This window comes from Impatiens glandulifera, chromosome 9 (assembly GCF_907164915.1).
Source record: "Impatiens glandulifera chromosome 9, dImpGla2.1, whole genome shotgun sequence".
Taxonomy (NCBI): domain Eukaryota; kingdom Viridiplantae; phylum Streptophyta; class Magnoliopsida; order Ericales; family Balsaminaceae; genus Impatiens; species Impatiens glandulifera.
Window position 1 is genome coordinate 19,364,677 of NC_061870.1, and position 20,115 is coordinate 19,384,791.

At 31.3% G+C, this 20,115-nt stretch overlaps 3 protein-coding genes across 3 annotated transcripts; 1 reads left to right on the forward strand and 2 right to left on the reverse strand.

Moving 5' to 3' along the window:
* Window positions 1-9,464: 9,464 nt before the first annotated feature.
* Window positions 9,465-10,459, forward strand: LOC124914793 (thioredoxin M-type, chloroplastic-like). Its single transcript, XM_047455402.1, has 2 exons — window positions 9,465-9,799; window positions 9,901-10,459. Exons 1-2 carry the CDS (start codon window positions 9,547-9,549, stop codon window positions 10,212-10,214), a joined length of 567 nt encoding a protein of 188 aa, XP_047311358.1. The 5' UTR covers window positions 9,465-9,546; the 3' UTR covers window positions 10,215-10,459.
* Window positions 10,460-11,711: 1,252 nt separating this feature from the next.
* LOC124914741 (protochlorophyllide reductase-like) lies at window positions 11,712-13,320 on the reverse strand. Its single transcript, XM_047455343.1, has 4 exons — window positions 13,156-13,320; window positions 12,997-13,080; window positions 12,406-12,928; window positions 11,712-12,349 (listed from the first exon to the last, which is right to left on the reverse strand). The coding sequence occupies exons 1-4, from the start codon at window positions 13,210-13,212 to the stop codon at window positions 11,835-11,837; spliced, it is 1,179 nt and encodes a 392-aa protein (XP_047311299.1). The 5' UTR covers window positions 13,213-13,320; the 3' UTR covers window positions 11,712-11,834.
* A 1,649-nt stretch (window positions 13,321-14,969) lies between these two features.
* Window positions 14,970-19,577, reverse strand: LOC124913861 (WD repeat-containing protein 44-like). Its single transcript, XM_047454294.1, has 7 exons — window positions 17,695-19,577; window positions 17,036-17,126; window positions 16,696-16,853; window positions 16,553-16,604; window positions 16,383-16,465; window positions 16,174-16,267; window positions 14,970-15,980 (listed from the first exon to the last, which is right to left on the reverse strand). Exons 1-7 carry the CDS (start codon window positions 19,270-19,272, stop codon window positions 15,379-15,381), a joined length of 2,658 nt encoding a protein of 885 aa, XP_047310250.1. The 5' UTR covers window positions 19,273-19,577; the 3' UTR covers window positions 14,970-15,378.
* Window positions 19,578-20,115: the final 538 nt, after the last annotated feature.

The window sequence follows — 20,115 nt, forward strand, 5'->3', positions numbered from 1 at the left end:
AATATGTTGTTCTTTATTTTCAGTTTTACCGGTTGAAATTAAGTATTCGAGATTTACTCTTTGTTAGCATTCTCCATTTGGTAAGTTCCAAAATTTTCCTAAGTTTTTTATTATTTTATTATTAGGGTTGAATGTTTTAGAGAAATGAATTACTTTGATTATTAGGATTGCATATTTTAGAGAAATGACTTACTTGGAATTATATGTTAGTTTTTTTCATTGTATTTTTTGGGGGGAAAACCATTTCATTAAAATCCCAAAAGTGGGAGGGTCAGAAATCAAATCTAGACAAACCATAGTTATGATTAAGGATGATAATAAAAAAAACCTAAAAAAAATTAATTAGTAGAATTCATACATTCTAAAAAAACAGAGATTACAAATAGAAAAGACTACATTCAAACATAACCTTCCCAACCTGACATTTTTACATGCCATTTGTTTTCATTGAGAGACTTTCTTCCTCTTCCTCTAACGATGAAAGGAGATTGTATTGAAGAGGATGGTGAGTATTGTTGTTTCACATTTTAAATTCTCTCTTTGTACGAGCCCGTTCTGATTTGATAGAAAGAATTGTTTCTAAGAATTCATAACTTTTAACTTTGTTATCTTCAACTTGAATTTCTGTAGTCTTGTCTCCTTATCTTCAGCTTTAGCTTCAGACTCCATATCAGTTTTGGAATCTTCTTTATCAGCTTTATAATTCTCTATTTCAGCTTTGAAATTCTGGGTGTCTTACTCTTGAGTTTTTAAAAAATAACTTGAGGTTCATCTTCCATTTTCATCATAATCCTTTGCATTACAGAAATTTTATTTTTCTCTTCAACTTGATTCCCTTTATCTTTCCTTCGTTGCTTTCCTCTTTTTCCCATAATCCTTCTTGCTTTCTTCTACAAATGTTAGATCTTTGAGTTTAGCCTCCTCTGTTTCCTTCTTTTTTTTTTTTTCTACTTCCTTACTTTTTTGTTCTTCTTCTTTAGCTTTATCATATTTATTGTGCATGAAAGTGTTACAAAAAGCACATATTTTTTATTTCCATTTATAAGAGATTTTCATAACATTGTGCTTTCCTTTTTTATCAACAACTGTCATTTTCATTGGCATGACACTCCTAAGGTGCACTTCAATACTAATTCTAGCAAAGGACAAGTGCTATCCTCCTTCAGTTATTGAGTCCATATTTGGTGTTAGTTGATATGTATCATATGTATTGATTTCATTAATTGGTTAGTATGTTGATTACTTAAATATATGTTGATAGTAATTAAATAGATAGATGTTAATTTCATTATTTGTTGTTAATTCCTAATGAAAATGGAAATCCCCGATAAAAGTTGGATGACTCTATGCCGAAATGATTCAAATTATATTCAAGTGCTGAAATTTTCATAGACTTCGATGTTAGGTCTACTAACAGAGATTTGATTGATTATCAGTATATAAAGTGTGCAAATCGAACTTATGAAAATAAAATAGTGGTTAGAGATCATCTAATTGTATTTGAGATCCGTCAAAATTATAATTTTTGGTACTTTCATGAGGAAACAAGATCTTCGAATGAAATGGACGGTATTAATGTAGGTATTGATGATGAGGATAATGAATTAGAAGACCTTATAAATGAAAATTATGGTATATGAGAGAATGACATTATTAATGAAATGAATAGAGAAATTGATCAAGTTGAACAATTTATAGAAGATATTATCAACGATTTGTGTCCAACCGTTGAAGCCTCAAATAATGAATGTCATGTTGACGATGCTAAGGTATTCTACCGGGTGTTGAATGATTCGAAACTTCCCTTGTACGAAGGATCTCGAATTTCAAAAGGCTCAACCTTACTTCACATAAAAAAATATTGGTTAATGGACCAACACGTCATTTGACATGTTGTTAAAGTTGCTCAAAGAAGAAATATTACCAACTAATTCTGAGTTTCCACGTTCATACTATAAGTCTAAAAGAATCTATTACAGACATCAGTTTAACGTATGATTGTATGCTCTTCCGTAAAGAATATAATACTTGGAAGAGTATAAAGTTTGTGGTGTGTCTAGATGGAAGATCAACCAATCAAGTGGTATACTTCAGAAAAAGGTGAATGAGAAGTTAATTCCAAATAAGGTGTTACGATATTTCTCACTTGCACCAATGTTACAAATGTTGTACATGTTCTCCAAAACCTCTCCTCGGATGACTTGGAATAAAGATAGTATTAATGTTGATGATGAAGTCTTAAGGCATCGAACTCATTTAGTGACATGGAGATCCTTCGATAAAAAGTTTAAAGACTTCTCCTTTGAGCCTCAAAATGTAAGACTTTATCTCGTAAGTGACGGGTTCCAACCCTTTGTAAATGGAAAGACATCTTAAAACATTTGGCCTGTTATTATTATCCCTTACGACATGCCTCCTACAATTTGTATGGATAAATGTAACTTCATTCTTTCATTATTAATTCCCGTACCAAAAATTATAGGGGATTGGATTGACTTGTTTCTCCAACCATTGATTGACGAGTTAAAGTAGTTGTGGCATGTTAGTGTGATGACTTACGACGTGACCCGTATAGAATATGTCAATTCGCTGAGATGGGTACACTGCCAAAAAGAGTTACATGAGTCATCGATGATTTCTTTCACCCAATCATCGTTGGCGTAGGAAAAGAAATATTTTTGACGGTAATAATGAGTTAAGACCGGCACCTGATCTTTTGTTTGGAATAGAAATATTAATACATGCAAGAGATTTGAAAGGCGCCTTCGTTAAGCTTCTCCATCAGGGACTAGTCGCTTCCTGAATGCTTCTTTACTTTATTATAGGCATTTGTTTGACTAAATATTGTCCCAAAAAAGTAAGATTTCCCATCAATATCGGGGTGATAATTGGAATAAACTCAGCATATTTTTCGAACTACCATACTAGAAAACATTGTTATTGAGCCATAATTTGGATGTGATCATATTATGAAAAACATTTGTGATAGCGTGTTGGGCACTATAATATATTTTAAAGAAAAAAAGAATGATAGATTCAGAGCTCGTAAAGATTTGGAATTATTTAACATAAATCATTCATTGCATCCCACATACGCATTGTTCTTAGATCAGAAGAAATGATTATGTCTGTTTTTTAAAAGATGTAAAAATACCTGAAGAATTATGCTCTAATATTGGAGGGTGTGTAAACGTAAATGATAAGAAATTTTCTGGATTGAAGAGCCACAATTGTCATATCTTATTACAGTATTTGATTCCACTTGCCACACGTGATATACTTCTGGATAATGTGTACGATGTTATAGTGCACTTGTCTAGGTTCTTCTAATTGTTGTGCCAAAAATCCTTAAATTGAGATGAATTAGAAGAGTTGTAGGATGACACTTTTTTACCCTTTGTAAATTGGAAAAGATATTTCCACCTTCATTCTTTGATATAATAGTACATTTGTCTATGCACTTGGCGTTTGAGGCTTTGCTAGAGGGGGGCTCTATCCAGTACCAATACATGTATCCAATTGAACAATATATGAGTACATTGAAAAAATACATTCGGAACAAAAACTTTAATGAAGGGTCAATCAGTGAGAGTTACTTTTTACATGAGAGTATGATGTGCTTGATATTTAGTTACTTTAATGAAGGGTCCTGTATTGACTCGTTAACCATCAACCAAGCTTAATTGTCACGCATTAACTCATTACCGGTATAAGCACTCGAGGAATAAATAACCATTTTTAAATAATTAAGTACATAATCTTATCCCGATTATGAAAATACTACTTTATTTCCACAATTCCAATTCCACTTTACCACATTCTTTATTATCAAATCATGTTCTTTTTCTCAAATCAATTTGACTAGTCAAGGTCATTCAAGTCATTTTTCTCTTTAAAGCCATTTTAAACTCATTTTAGCCTAAACAGGATAATCAACTCATTTCTTATTTTTTTTCAAATCCTTTTTATCAAGTCCTTTTATTAAATCCTTTGTCAACTTGATCCATATTTTTGGATAAACACTTTTTCAATCATTTTAACTCTAAATAAACATTTATAATAGCAAACTTATTTTTTTCAAAAGTGTGGTATAAAAATATAAAACTGTTTGTATTCCAAATATACTCTTATCAATAGGGAAGAATGTCAATTTTATTTATAAAGTTGGAACGAGGTGTCAAATTTATTTACAAAGTTGTAAAATTCTATTTATGTATATAAACTTGTCAAAATGTGTCAAAATTATTTAACATAACGGAATGTCTCAAACTGCGTTAAGTTTTTATCCACGTGGATATTTATTTTTTTAACCTAATTTTTAGGTTTCAAACAGACCTTCTTTTTCTATTTAATATATAAAATTAAATAAATAAAATTTTCCTTCTTCTACCTACCATCATCTCCATCCCCTCTCTTCACTAGCAGGCAGCCCACCATCATCCTCATCCCCTCTCTTTCACAGTCGCGGCAACCAATCTATTCACATTCAAGAACTCAACAAATCGAATCTCAATCTCCAGAGGATGTCGCAAGCTGTTTTTGCTATTCCTTTTTTAACTAGATCATTGATCATCGAATGGACCATTTTCGATCAAACAATATAATATCTGTAATAAACCTTGTTTATCTGCGATTGAACTCTGTGATTGAGGATCTAACTAAATGAGTTTAAAAACCCTAGCTGAAGCGATCTTGGAACTAGTTTTCCTTCACGAAGAACAATCAGAAACAATGACAAACAAGTGACATATCACATTTAACTTATCAAAATCTCAATTTTATTTTTCAAAATTCTAACCATCTGCTAAAAACTTATTGTTCTAATCCCCTAGTTGCAGGCAAATTATTCAAATGAAATCCAGAATTTCTAGTTTGATGTTTCGCATTGAATATATAACCTATTATTTTGACATCAATTGAGAAGAACATAGGGTGAAATTCAGAGAGAGAAGACAAAGTGGGTCTTAGAAATGGTGGATGAGATTTTGGAGATTAAGATTTAAATGAGAAGAATATGAATCGGATGAAGGAGGAGAGAGAATGAAATTATTATTTGTTTATTTATTAAATGTAAAGAAAAAGTCTTTTTGAAATGGAAAAAAAAAGTTAAAACAAAATATAAAATAAATATTCACGTGGATAAAAAATTAACTCCGTTTGAAACATTCCGTTATGTCAAATAATTTTGACACATTTTGACAATTTGTATACATAAATAGAATTTTACAACTTTGTAAATAAATTTGACACCTCCTTCCAACTATATAAATAAAATAGACATTCTTCCCCTTATCAATATGACCTCTCGATCAACTTTTATTTTCCATTTCATTGATCTCCTTTCTTTCGTTTATATAAATAAAAGTCCATCCGCTAACGATCCGTTTGTTTCTTAATCGTGACTTCTTCTTCCTCTTTACCCACTTATATCATCTTTAGTCGAATAGATTTTGGTTATATCAATACAAATACAGAATGATTTAGTTTGTTTGTTTATAACCAAACAATCGAAAGACTTAGTCTTTTATATATATATATATATATACTAAAATAATATACATGTTATTTTCGTTCACCGGCGAAATAGACAAACTTATTAGACGACCAAATAACCTATTAGACTGATCTTCACTCACGACCTCATACACACTCCCCTACTTCTTGCTATATATCTCTCTATACGATTGGGAAGATCCACTATATATCAAATATCAAAAGTATTTATCCTTATATATTTTAGTATATTAAATATTAATATATCACATTTTTCAAATCTTACATTTCTCCACAATATCTTCATTTTTTCTTCTTTTTACTGTAGAATCTCAAGACTTATGCACCTGCCCTGCCATATCCATTAATTGATTGTCTTTTCTTTCTATTATTATAGAAATATAATATCTTTACAATGGATCAACCAAAAACGCGCGACACGACACATGATCTCTCCTTTTTCCTCGACGACAATATAGATTCTTTTTTCATTTTTGGAAAAAATGAACTCGTCCATTTCTCAACCATTTGCCTTTATTCAAACAGGGAGATCACGAAAGGACTATGATCATTTCCCCGAGTCTTTGCACAAATCTATGGACCGAGCAAGTTTGTTTATTCAATTAATGTTTGAATTGATTTCGGGAAATTGGGGAATTGGGGTCATTGGGTGTTTGGCTCGATGCAAGGTTGGTATTAACAAGTTCATTCTAAGAAAAAAATCAAAGCTAGAGAGAAGGAGAAGTCTTAGAAACAAAAATTGACATTTTTGAGTTTGGAAGCTTTTTAGAATTTTGGTTTTTTGGAGTTAGATACCTCGATTAGTGGTGGGATCGATTGAAGAACCTTCTTTGGGTAATTTGAAAGTTATATAAGCTCTTAACTCCTTTTGATTCACAAAATTGTAAAGTCACAAATGTTCAAAAATTCGATTTAATGAAAAATGTTATCTTTGTGTTAGAAAAATGGATTGTCCCCAAGGCAACTCTATTTAACAAATTATTGCGTTATTTTTCGTTCAATATTATGTCATAGTCTAGTTCTATACATGTTATGTAATGATTCTAGATGGATTGGGGTGTTTAAATCGGCTTAAAAGCTAAAAATTTGATTTCAAAAAATTTGAAATTTTGGATGGGTATGTTTGTTGCTATTAAGTGTTAATGATGTCCATTTTTTTCTAAATGTGTTAGACGCGTTCTATGTGCCATTAAGAACGTCAATGTACCTGCAAAACGATTTAAATCTTTCTGTTCAAAAATCATGTTGTTATTTTGTTGACATAATTGAGTTTTCGATATAAAGATATGATGATGTTTGGTTTGAATTTAGAATGTTGCATTTAGTTTTATGTTATAGTTTAGGAATGAGTAAGGACTGATCTAAGGCTAGAAAAATGAAAAAATCATTTCTGAAATTTTGGTTCTTGGTTGGCTTATTAAATGGTCGAGAAAATGTGAGTGTGGTTTGTTTTTCGACTGTAAAAACGGGCTAAGCGACCGAGAAAAGAGAGGTTAATCAAGAAAAACGTATGTCTTTCGGTCGAAGAAAAAGAAAGAAAGAAAAATATTTTCCAAGAATTGAACATATGGCTTCATACTTTGCATCATTGCTAAAACCTCGGACCACGACACTAACTCATCCTTCATATTTAAATTTTACCCCATCTAATATTTAACCCTTCTCCACTTACCAGAAAAATTAATAATAATAACTTTAGATATTCGACCCCCCAAAACCTTTAGGAAATTTCCAATGTCTGACCCCCGAGCCAACTGAGTTAAGACTGCATATGTGTCTAGACCCGAAAACCTCCATGAGCTCAACCCGAAGTCGTGCACCCGCGTCCAGGAACATCTGCCCGCGCTTAGTTCCGCTTGCATGAACTTTCCCACTGTTTTGCCTTCCTATTTTCAGCATTTTCTCTATTTTGTGTATTTAAATTCTAAAAAATCTTTAAAATATATAAAACATCAAAAATATTATTTCAAATAGAAACAAAAAATATTTTTAGGATAAGGGTCTGTTTGGATTATATTTTCCTTTTTAAACTAACATTTTATTTCCTTTCTAAGTACCATTTTCGAGCTTAATTCCTTGTCTTTGTATTTTCTATATATTTTAGAATTATAATTTATGACAATAACGTAGAAGAATGACGCATACTCTCCTAGAAATAGATTCATACCAAAATTAGACACATGTGTAAAATTAACTGAATGAACTTTCCCAGAGTCAAAGTCCTTGGACGAGAAAGAAACTGTATGCATGAGAAGCCGTACATTCCCTAGTTTCTATATGAACAACACAACTTATCCTGCTTTTCTAGCGCCATTGACAATACGACTTCACTCTGCTCATCCTTATGAATAAAAAGGGGCGGATTTCACTTTAGTAGAGACTTGGTTCGATATCTTTAATGGAAGTGAACTCGAGGGAGAGTTAGACTCCGTTTCAAAAGAAAAGGGATTATTACATAATGACGATCAAATACAAGTTGAGGAATATAGATTATAGAATAAATTGGGTCAACCCGCGAGCAAGCAAGTTGGAGAAAGCGCTTGTTGGGACCCCGACCGCGCTTATGACTCGTCTGTATTGTCGTGTTTTAAAACAAAATAAATAAGGTGTAAAATAATATTTTTGTAAATGACCAGTACTTTAAAGTAGAGACTGTCATGTGACGAACAAATGAGACATATTATTGAATCTATTTATCACGTGTAACCAAGCACTGAACTGATAATAGAATCTCTAAAACGCGTTTGAACACACAAAATATTTTTTCCCTAATTTCTCGAGAAGTAAATTAGGTAGTGATTCAAAAAAAAGTCAAAATTAGTGCAAATGGACAATTTTAAATGGATTCTAGTCACGTTTACCATTTTGATTCATCGTTTCACTCGAGAGTAAAGTAAGTTATGATGCACAATTATCGAGTTCAAATACCTCTCTCTTAAGGGGAACAGATTTGTTGTTCCTCACTCTATACCCCCACAATGTACCATACTATTTAAATAGGAGAAATTGAAGATGGTTTAATTGAGAAAATTTGAAATACATTAGTTTGATTGTGATTAAAACCATGACACATTGTGAGAACAACGTATTTGATCCCCTTAATTTAAGAGTGTCAATTTTTTGTGCTACAAATATTAAAATTTTTACTAAATAATGTATAAACTAAATTATTTAAATAGCCCAAATTCTAAACGATACATTAGTTTTTATGGTGTTTGCTTGATTTATTTAAAAAATATCATTTATCATAAATGATAAATGATAAAAATATTAACCATAAACAATATAATAGTAAATTATTTTGTGACCCATTAAAGGTAAAAATTGAATTAAGAGACCAAAATATCACGAACTCGATTTCAACTGTAAGCGTTTTGTCTATAAGGCGTGTTATGATAATTCTAATTTATTCCAAAAAAAAAAATTTAAAAAAACAATAGTACTAAATTATTTTGATTTGTAAAATTATATAGTATTAATATATTTTATAGTTTTTAATTAATGTCATGTATTGAGATTATTTAAAAATTAACATTTTAGTATGGGTATTATCAATTATTTTTTAAAATAAAAGTAATTTATTTTTATTTGGTATAAAAGATGCAATTGAATTAGATAAAATATTTTAAATAAAAAGTAGATAAAAAAAATAATAATTTTTTTTGATAATATTTAGATATAGATAAAATATTTTTTAATAAACTTTCTCTAACAAACATGATTAATTTAATTTTTGACCAAATAAATTTTATTATTTTATATTAACTCAATATTTTACTATTCAAAATTCAAATGTAAATATCATACAAATAAGTTACAATGGCTTCTCACTATTTTACATGATTACTTAAACAAAAATGTAATTATATTATCATACTTTTAAAAAACATTAAAAAAAAATGTAGATTCAATAAATAACATATCAAACAAGGCCCATGTCTTCATCCTTCCATTTTTAGAGCATATAGAAAGAACCAACCCACCCATCTCTCTCCCCAACTTCCTCATTTTGCCGCAATTCAAGCTTCTGCCATGGCCATGGCTGGTATACTACATACCTTCACTATTCCTCGCGCCTCATGCATTCTCACCGCTAGTTTCTCTCCAATCGGAACTTATCCGATTTCCGTCCGTACCAGATCGATCAAGTTACCGGACGTCAATGGATTGAAATTGAAAATCCACTCCAATTCTCAATCGAGTATAAGAACAAGAAGAACCGTTGGACGAGCTACTGGATCAATCGTCTGCGAATCTCCTCAAGAAACAACAGCAGCTGTGATAGGTCGTTCATTCTACCTTTAATATAAACCTATATTAGATCTAATTCCTTGTTAATATAAACCTAGATTTGATTGATTGTTTGGATTTGACTCACTCATTCAGTGCCTGCAATATCGGATGGAGATTGGGAATCGGTTGTTCTTGGATCTGATACGGCTGTTCTAGTTGAATTCTGGGCACCATGGTGTGGTCCATGTCGGATAATTCATCCTGTGATTGATGAATTAGCGAAACAGTATAAAGGAAAACTGAAGTGTTTGAAGGTGAACACAGATGAGAGTCCTTCAATTGCAACTCGATATGGAATCAGAAGCATTCCAACAGTGATTTTGTTTAAGAATGGAGAAAAGAAGGATGCAATCATTGGGGCTGTTCCAAAATCTACTTTGACAAACAGCATAGAGAAGTTATTGTGATTGTGAGATTCTTTCTAGCCAAGTAAGTAAGTAAGTAGTAGTAGTAAATTAAACTATTAATCTCAGACCTTCAGAAGAAGAACTAGTAATCATCTCATCTCATCTCTTCTGGTTTGGTTATTTTCACCCCATTTTATTACTATGATTATGAATGATGCTTCAAGAAGAAATCATCTGTATTAGGCATGGTTGGTAAGATGAATAATACATCTGTTTGGTTCTAATTCTGTATAGTTTTTGGATTATGGAATTGTCAATCTTCTTTTATCATCACAGATTAATTGCTTCTTTAGTTGTATTGTACAATGATTGATTAAGATAGGTAGATAAACAAAGCTTTCATCCTAATACAATAGTAGATAGTTTTAGTGACTCAATTTAGGAAGATGAAGAAGAAGAAGCTAAGTAATTCTCATATATTTCAAATGTTTGAGATTAAAATATGCTAGTGTCACTTCAAGAGACGAAAAACTTCGCGGGTTTTGATATAATGTTTTAGATTAAAGTATGATAGTATCGGTTCAAGAGACAAAAAAAAGTTAACGGGTTTTGATCTAATGTTTTAGATTAAAATATGATAGTGTCAGTTTAAAAGATCAAAAATTTGCGGGTTTTAATATAATGTTTTAGATTAAAATATGATAGTGTCGGTTCAAGAGACAAAAAAATTCACGGGTTTTGATCTAATGTTTTAGATTAAAATATGATAGTGTCAGTTTAAGAGACCAAAAATTTACAGGTTCGCTCTTAACTAGAAATGTTTTAAGTTAAAGCGGTGCATCATAAACGTGGAATGTCATATTAGTTCTCCTTATTTCAAATAAGTTGTCTCCTAAACTTTGAAATTGATTTCACTAATCGATTTTCTCTTGACAATTGATATATTGTTATATAAATATTGTTGGTGACCTTGAAATTAATTTCACTAATTGATTTTCAATCTCGACAATTGATATATTGTTATATAAATATTTTTTTTTTCTATAAGATAGTCATGAAATTTTTAGATTGTCAAATTTTATTATGTAGTTTAGAACTTTTTTTTATAAAAAATTTAAAGGTCAAAAAGATTGAATTTTTTTTTTCTATGTAACAATAACTTTGTAGTTTATGATTAACTTTGTAGTTTATGATTAAGTGTTTATTTTTTTATTGTATGATAAATAATTGTACATTTTCTTTAGTTTAATTTAAAAAAAATATATATATGACTTCTCAAGTTGAAATTTCAAATAGTTTTAAAAAACAATATACACTAAAAATTGATAAGAAGCTTTTTTATTATTAAATGTAAGAATATATTTAATAATTAATATAATATTATCTACTTCAAATTCATATTCAAAAACATCTAACAAAAAATTTATTTTTAAATAAATTTGTAGATTTTGTTTTTTTTAACATTTAAAAGAGAAAGAATATCATCATAATTTTATAATCTAGATGTATCTAAAATTATATTAGTGTTTTTTTTTTTCAAAAAAAAAAAAATTAATAAATCCCATAAAATGAAATTTGATTGCTAAATTTGATACTAGAAACACAAATAGTTATTTGAAAAACAAAAATGACTAAAACCGTTACTAATAGATAAAGGATCAATCCTTCTTCTTCATCATCCTAAGCCAAACCAACCAGTTTCTCACTAATCTCCCATAACTTCTTAGCCTTCTCTTCATCACTAGCTTCTTCAGACAACTGATTTTGAAACGAAGCCGAATCCTTATTCCAACTCCAATATACACCAGATTTCGTCAAGCTCGGATCACTCACAACCTGTGCAAGTCTCTTCCCTGATTCTTCTTCAGATACATATCCTTTCGTAATATACTTCTGAAATGGCGGAAACAGAATTCTAAACAAAGGAATATGCTCTCTGAACAATCCAGTCGTAGCAATACAACCTGGATACAAAGACGCAAACGTAATCCCGCTCTCCTCATGATACCGCCTATGAAATTCCTGCATCGTAAGCATATTACACACTTTACTATCCTTATACGCCTTCGCTCCGTCGAATTCTCCTCCGTCAATCATCGATGAACTGTTCAAACCGTTCAATCCTCCTGCAAGTCCTCTCAGATCTCCTAGATTCGCCTTCGGAGGTACGTTCCCCGCCAATGTATTCGTATTTCCTGAACAATTAGGGTTTAGGTATATGTATATTCGAATTGAATCTGACAATTTGTACCTGTAATGGATCCAACGATGATGAGTCGCTTCGATGGATAATCAGATTGTTTCATGAAATCGAGTAATAATCTAGCAAGAAGGAAATGTCCAAGATGATTAGTTCCAACGCTGATTTCAAATCCATCAGCTGAGAACGTCGGTTCCTTCGCCGTCGGTAAGTATATAGCAGCGTTACAGACTAAAACATCGAGTGTCCGGCCGGATTGCCGGAAGTTATCTACAAATTGTCTGACGCTATCTAGAGAAGCAAGATCCAAATGAATTACGGTGTAATTCTCTTTATCCATTCCTACTGATTTAGCAGCTCTTTCGGCTTTTAAGAAATCTCTGCACGCCATAATCACATGCCATTTCCCTGTATCGGATAGAGCCTTGGCTGTTGCTAGACCTAGACCGGAAGATGCTCCGGTGATAACGACTGTTCCTTTCCTCAACGTTTGTTTGCCTGAAGGAACTGATTGGTTAACTTCTGGAGTAGTTGCTATTGCTTTCGCGAACCCATTTGATACCTTCCTTTGACTCTGCCATTAATTCATGATTTTCAAAGAAAGAAAGAAGACAGAAACATTGATTGATTATAGAAACTTGCCTTGAATCTGAATGCATCAACAGTTTTGGGAAGAGAGATTCCAAAGAGAGTTGATGAATCCTTCCATGTGACATTAGATTTCCCCTGCAAAACACATGCAATTTCAGAAATCTAAATTTCTTGTTAAAGAGAATGGAATGGAATGGAATGGAAGGTGACCTCTTTGGATAGAGAAACAGAAGAGGGAAGAAGAGAAGCTGCAGCTTGGAGAGCCATGATTGAGCAGAGGTAGCAAAAAGAGGAGATTGGTTATGGCTGCTTGGTTGTCTATGGAATCTCTGTATAAAGGGTTTTGGTTTTAAGAGCAGGAAGAAGAAGATAAGAAGATGATGATTTTGGAATATGGACATTTGCCACGTCATACTCAAGCAACCAATAAGGATACCAGGTCAGGATTTCTTCTGATATTTATGGTGGGTCCTTGTTCATCTAGATATTTCTTTTAAATCTTTAAATCAAGAGTTTTATTCATAATAATTTTTTACTTAATTAAATTACATTCAAATCACTTACTATAATTTATTAATATTTTGACTAAAATTTGTTTTTTTATTATGAAGGTGTATTTATTAAGCCTAAGAATTGATAGAATCTCATGTTTAGTTTTAAAATTAAAAAAGAGATTAACTAATCAAATTTAAAATTATATTTATATTTATAAATTTTAAAAAATATATATTATTTTTTTATATAAATAATTAATTATATTATATTTTTATTTCATAATTATTTTACATAAATTATATATAGATAGGAGATAAGAATAATTAAGGAAAAAAACTCAATTTAAACGTTTAAATGTATATACTTATACAATTAGCTAATTAGCTAATTTATACGTATATATTAATAAAAGGTCGTTTAAACTTATTATACTATAAAAAAATTGGTTCATTTAGCATTTTTAAGTAACTATAGTTCATTTTTATTTTAAAATTTATATATTTATTCATTAAATATTAATATGTTTTCTCTCTCCTTCTTTTTCATTCATTAAAATAACTAAATTTTTTTTAATTCTTAATTTTTTTTTATATTAATTTTTCTTTTTTTATTTTATCTTCCTTTTCTATTAGTTTTTTTTTTCATAATTTTAAATTCTCATTCTTTTTTTAAACTTAGTAACTTATTTATGAATTTTATATTTTATTATAATATTTTTTTGAATGATTTATTTTTTATTATTTTAATATAAATAAAATTGAAATTAATAATTTTTTATTTAATTTTTATTCATAAGAATATTGTTTTGTCTATATTTGATTATTACTCTTTTGTTATTTGTTGAATGATGGGTTATGATTATCCAATTCTTGATTATTAATTTATTTATTTTTATATTATGTTGAAGGATTTTTATTGTTGAAATGATAAGTATTGTTATATCCATTCATTAAGACAAAATAATTTTAAAATAATTAATTAATATTACTATAAGAAAAAAATATAAAAAATATATAATTAAAATAATTAATTATGAATTTTTATTTATATATATATATAACAAAATTAAAATATTTAATAATAAATATTCATATAGAAATAATAATAAGTTTATGAAAAAAATAAAAATGAAAAATTTATTTATTAATAAAAAGAAGGAGAGAGAAAATATATTAATGTTTAATTAATAAATATTTAATTTGTTTTAAATATCATCTTTCATTAATTTATTAATTAAAATATTATATATTTAAAAAAATAAATTTATTTTATTATTATATATTAATATCTTTTAATTTTTATTTTTATTTTTATCAAAATCACCTTTTTTTTTTATTATTATTATTTAACAAAACCAAATATGAATATGTAGTTGTAATTTAATTTATAATATTTTTTCAATTTATTTTAAAAATGGAGTCCCAAAAAATGAGTATAAAATTAAATTGAGTTAAAATAACAAAAAAATGATTTGAACACAATGTAAAAATAAACAAAATATGACATTTAATTTTTCCAAATGAAGAGAGTAAGGAGGAATAACAACATTTGCCTATTGATCTTCTATACAACATTAATTTGATGTGTGAATACAACAATTGTACTTATAAAAAAAAGCAATTTTTTTTTTTCCTTTTCCCTCCACAATCAATCAATCCCCTCTTTATTGTGGTGGGAGAATAGAATTATATGAAAGAATCACATAATACTAATTAACAAAAGAAGAAAAACTTCCATAATAAAATTCCCACTTTCTCTAATACTACTACTTTCACTCAAAATACTACCAACCAACCAACTTTTTCTTTCCTTTCATTTCCTCTCTAATATTACAAACAAACCTTCCCCAAAGAAGTGTATAAATCTGTACAACAAACAAATTTGCACTTTATCAAAGTTAGTTCTCTTCCTCTTCTTCTCTTCTCTTATCTTCCCTTCTCATAGTCGGACAGGCAATCCAAAATTCTGATAAGCCCGAATTTCCCCGTTAAGGCCAGCAGTAACGATCACCATTCCCCAAGCCGCCGACCTACCATCGCTCAACGCATCACAGAACTCAACGCTCACACGGGGACTGTTATTATTATTATTGGAAGAAGCAGCAGCAGCAGCAGAAGATAACAGTTTTTCCTCAGGCCAAGTTGCAGACATTCTATCTAAGAAATAGCTATTTGAAGCACTTGAAATGATTCCATTAAGTGATGATCTTTTTTCGTTACCCATTACTTCTTGTTCTTCAACCGGGGTAGGTGGATGGTTGGCTGTGGATATTTCGTCGAAATTACTGTTAAAGTTTTCAATGTAGTCTGGGGAGGAGGAGACTGACGTTCCTGAAGAGCCTGGCCATGGAATGGCAACGGTTACGTCTTGACAGTGGAAGTGTTCGTAAGATTGGGTTCTCGTTACTCCTTTGGCTCTTGTTGGTCGAGTTTCGTTTTCGTGTTTCCAAATATATACGTGGGAGTCCTCGCTTGCGCATACTATGTGTCTACCGTTTGAGGAAAAGCATGCCAGTATTTGGCTGTTAGTGTTTCTGAAGCCTGTGAAAATTATTAATTGTAAGAATTTTACCCAAATAACCTTATGCAATTATGCAACTAACATGGTTAAATGCAAAATATATGTGCATCGCGCATTGAAATCACCATGTGTAATTTATTGGAAAACTTTTTTTTTCTCAAATATTGAAGTTTTCTACAGTGCGAGCTTGCATTGCAAATTACTAAAGCTTACCTTTGAACTTGTGAACTAGATCAACACCATCAACGAAGCGGATTCGTGAATCAGCAGATGTCACAAGCACTTGTGATGAACTTCCTGGTGCAAACTGTAAATAGACGCGATCAATAAATATTCTTGAGAATAGTTTATTAATCTAAATAATAATCTTAATTCAAGATAAGTTTTGTTATCAAACACAACCATATAGAGAAGCCTAATACCTGAAAACCTGTTATTTTCTTGCAGTGAGACTTCTTTTTCCTGTTTTGCAGATTAACTTTGCCCTTTTCTTGCAACTTATTTTCTGTTAATCAAAGAAAAAATTGATTAAAAAAAAGGTCCTATCTTGGGTTACTATTTACTTTCAAGGGTGTAGTAGATTGTCTTGTACCTGATGTGTCGTAAAGGAGGCAGCTTCCTTTATGAGAACCAACCAATGCAACCTTAGACCATTCAATGTTTAATGTCACTTCTCCAAATGCTATAACAATGTTATTATGTGTTTTGACAGCAAAAGGGAAAAACGTAACCAACCTGACCATCTGGAGCATAGCAAGCAGCAGTGACCATTTCATGAAGATCACTCCAATCAACAACTTGATGATCAGGTATACTCCATATGCGAACTTTCGCATCCAAAGATCCACTGATGAAGAATTTATCGTCCATGGGGTTAAACTGGATACACGTAACTGTAATCAAAGACAAAGTACAATCAGTCATGAAAGGGTAAACATTTGTAAACAGATGTCGTCCCTTTTTTCATTTTGGGTATTTTTTGTTTCAAGTGGTACACACTTGATTTATCTTCCCTCTATACTATACACAGAACAAATATGAAATAAGCAATAAAAAAGCAATAGTAACCACATACCAAAATCATTATGCTCAAAGATTTTCAGGCATGACTTGTTGGACATATCCCAGAGCCGCACAGTTTTGTCCATTGATGATGAAAGCAAATGCTGAAAACCAAACAAAAGATTACCAATGTAAGTTAATATCACCTTATCTGTTTAACAAACAGTTTAAGCAAATTACGGGTTCTCCTTGAGCTATGACCTTTGTTTACAGCTAATGTTCTTTACTATGAATGGGAAGCTAAGATGGATCGAGCTTATTGGTAACACCTTTTGTTTCTAGATCTCAATATGAATCCAAATGAAAAACTGTTAAAAATCTCTAAAATTTGTGTCTCATCTGGATCATCCACATGACATATCTAGCCTAATTTTTTTTATTTTCAAATGGGTCTAATTCTTGATCGTAAAATAGCAACTGCAGCCTTGTGAAATCAGGTCTTAGCTCTTGAGAGTGATATGTAGGGTATAGAAAACTATTAATCATAGCATCATTCTACAGTTGCTAATCGCATACTAGTACTAATAACATGATTCTGGTTAGATTCACACGTTTTCAAAACACAAAAAATACTGTAACCATTTGATCAACTAAATTGAACTAAATGAACACTAAAGCACCTACTTTAAATTATGCAAAAAGTTCATTACGATGATAGAAATTACAACTAACCTGAGATTTTGACCATGATAGATCCAGAACATCATCAAGATGTCCTTGCAATGAACAAAAAGGTTTCTCAGAGAGTGCAAAGATAGTCTCTGGAACCATAACAGGTTCGAAGTTTACAGACTTCCTGCTAAACGACGACCTTCCTTTCCTCTTCTTCTCCGCACTTCCATCTAGTTTCGGAGACAGTAAACCTGGCTCTGGCGACCCAACCAAAAGGTTCAAACCCCCATCTTCTTGTCTTTCCACAAACATATCTCTTTTCCTCTCTGATTCCACAACCTGCCAAATGTGAATCACACAATCCTCACCAGCACTTGCAAGATACTTACCATCCAAGCTGAATTTAATCGTCCAAATTGAACCGCTATGAGCCTGTATCTCCTGGCTTTTGTACAGCGAACTGAGCTCTTTGTAAGTTTTCCCATACTGTCGAACACGAACTCTTTCAGGACCTCTAAACGATACATCCTGACTATCATCTGTCGCAGAACTCGACCTCCTCCCTCCTTTCTCAGACGACGTATCCCTTTCGTCGCTACTTCGCCTTTCCTTATAACCCGTCATAGTACTTGCTACCTGCTTTATACTCTTCAACCAACTCCCTTTCTTCTTTAACTTCGATCCACTTGCTAGGTTTCCATTCATGATATGGTTAACAAGATCTGTATTACCCTCTTCCACAATTTCCCTCCTCATCAGTTCTTGAACAATAGGTGAATGACCTACACACATCTCGAATTCCTCCATTGTTAACTGTCTTCCAGTACCGACTTCCTTAAGCTTATTCCACATACCATCCTCTCTTATTTCATTCACTACGAACTGCTTCCCATTGTCTAGATCCTTAATTGTTGTGCATACAGTACCGCAACTGTCTTCAATATCCATCTCCCCATCGCAGCTGATTTCAAGACAGTTAGATTCATTTCTAATATCTTCAATCTTCCTGCTATTCTTTCCCGTAGGAGGCTTATTAGGTGAAGCGGCACTGGTAATAGTCGACTCATTTCCATTTCCATTTCCATTTCGAGTCTTCACAATATGATTATTTACAGGAATTCCAGTAGACGGTAGTAGTAAAGGTGAATTAATTGAAAGAATTTCAGGAAGACTGTCTGTGCTACCGTCTGACTTGGATCGAAGAATCAGAACGTCAGAGTTACTACAAGAGGCTTCAACAACACATTGATCATACGATGCCGATCTACCGAACTCTTCTTCATCAAGTGTAGTAGTAGTAGTAGTAGAAGAAGAAGATAGAATGCTTTTCCGACGAGGGTCACGTATGAGTCCCATCTGTCTGAAAAGTCGCAGACGTCGTTCCTCGATAGAAGATGGTTCAGAGATCCAGACATCGTAGTTATTATACACTCCCATTGGAAACCTAGGGACAGTAACCGGTTGTTCAAGAGCATAATTGAGAGAATCCGAATTCGGATCTCTTTCTTCTTCGTCGTCGTCTTCTTCTTCTTCTCCGGAAGAAGACGAACAAGTCCGAGAAGAGGCCGACGATAATAATCTATCAAGCGACTCGTAAAAACGCTCGTCCTCTTCTTCTTCGTCAACGGTTCGGCTCATCGTTCGGGCATTCCCATCTGAAATGAAAATGCCCTAACGATCCTTACCGGAATCAGTCGGTTAATCACTTGTATAGATAGATACAGAGAAAAAGAATCAAACTATGAGTAGAGTGAAGAAAGATACTTCAAAGAAATGGATGAAATTCGAAGAGATCGGACAGTTTGATGATCCATACAGCGCGGGAGAGTTTTTACATTGAGAACTCGGATCCAATACGTGATTAGAGAGAGAAAGAGGAGAGAGAGTAGAGAGAGAAAGCAAAGCTATGTTTTTTGCAGAGCAGGTCGTCGTGAGAGAGAGGAGGGAGACGGAAAAGCAAACGACGTCGTATAAAGGTAATGATGTATATGATATATGTATATAAATAAGAAATGATTTCTCGAGAAAATTTGGTGAGGTAACGACTGGCATAATCTTATTTCACTGAAAAAATCAAATAATTTTTTTTTTCTCTATTTCCTCCCACTTTTACGATTATCTCTATCACTCCTCATTTTTTTTTTTTATTTTTTATTATTATTATTATTATTTTTTAAATGATTTCCTCCATTACATAAAATAAAAAATAAAAAAAAAAGAGCATAGTAACCGTTGATGATAATTAAATGCAGTGAAGTTATTGCTTAGCCTACCTTTTTTACTTCTTCATATTAATATTTTAGAAATAAATCAAATAACTATTTAGATTGGAACAAGATAAAAGTAATTATGAGAAAACTAAAAGGGTTTATTTTAATAATAGTAATTAATTATTAATGCATTGAAGGTAAGTAAATATGTATAAAAAGTCTAAGTTAATTATTATATATATATATGTAAAGTTATGATATGAAAATGAAA

Excerpts from the sequence above, each read along its gene's own strand:
- LOC124914793 (XM_047455402.1), top strand. The coding sequence starts at position 9,547 with ATGGCCATGGCTGGTATACTACATACCTTCACTATTCCTCGCGCCTCA. Across the intron at positions 9,800-9,900 it reads AACAACAGCAGCTGTGATAG|TGCCTGCAATATCGGATGGA; the intron begins GTCGTTCATTCT and ends TCACTCATTCAG.
- LOC124913861 (XM_047454294.1), bottom strand. The coding sequence starts at position 19,272 with ATGAGCCGAACCGTTGACGAAGAAGAAGAGGACGAGCGTTTTTACGAG. Across the intron at positions 16,854-17,035 it reads CTTTGAGCATAATGATTTTG|TTACGTGTATCCAGTTTAAC; the intron begins GTATGTGGTTAC and ends CTTTGATTACAG. Across the intron at positions 16,268-16,382 it reads AGAAAATAACAGGTTTTCAG|TTTGCACCAGGAAGTTCATC; the intron begins GTATTAGGCTTC and ends GTCTATTTACAG.
- LOC124914741 (XM_047455343.1), bottom strand. The coding sequence starts at position 13,212 with ATGGCTCTCCAAGCTGCAGCTTCTCTTCTTCCCTCTTCTGTTTCTCTA. Across the intron at positions 12,929-12,996 it reads TTGATGCATTCAGATTCAAG|AGTCAAAGGAAGGTATCAAA; the intron begins GCAAGTTTCTAT and ends AATTAATGGCAG. Across the intron at positions 12,350-12,405 it reads CATCGTTGGATCCATTACAG|GAAATACGAATACATTGGCG; the intron begins GTACAAATTGTC and ends CTAATTGTTCAG.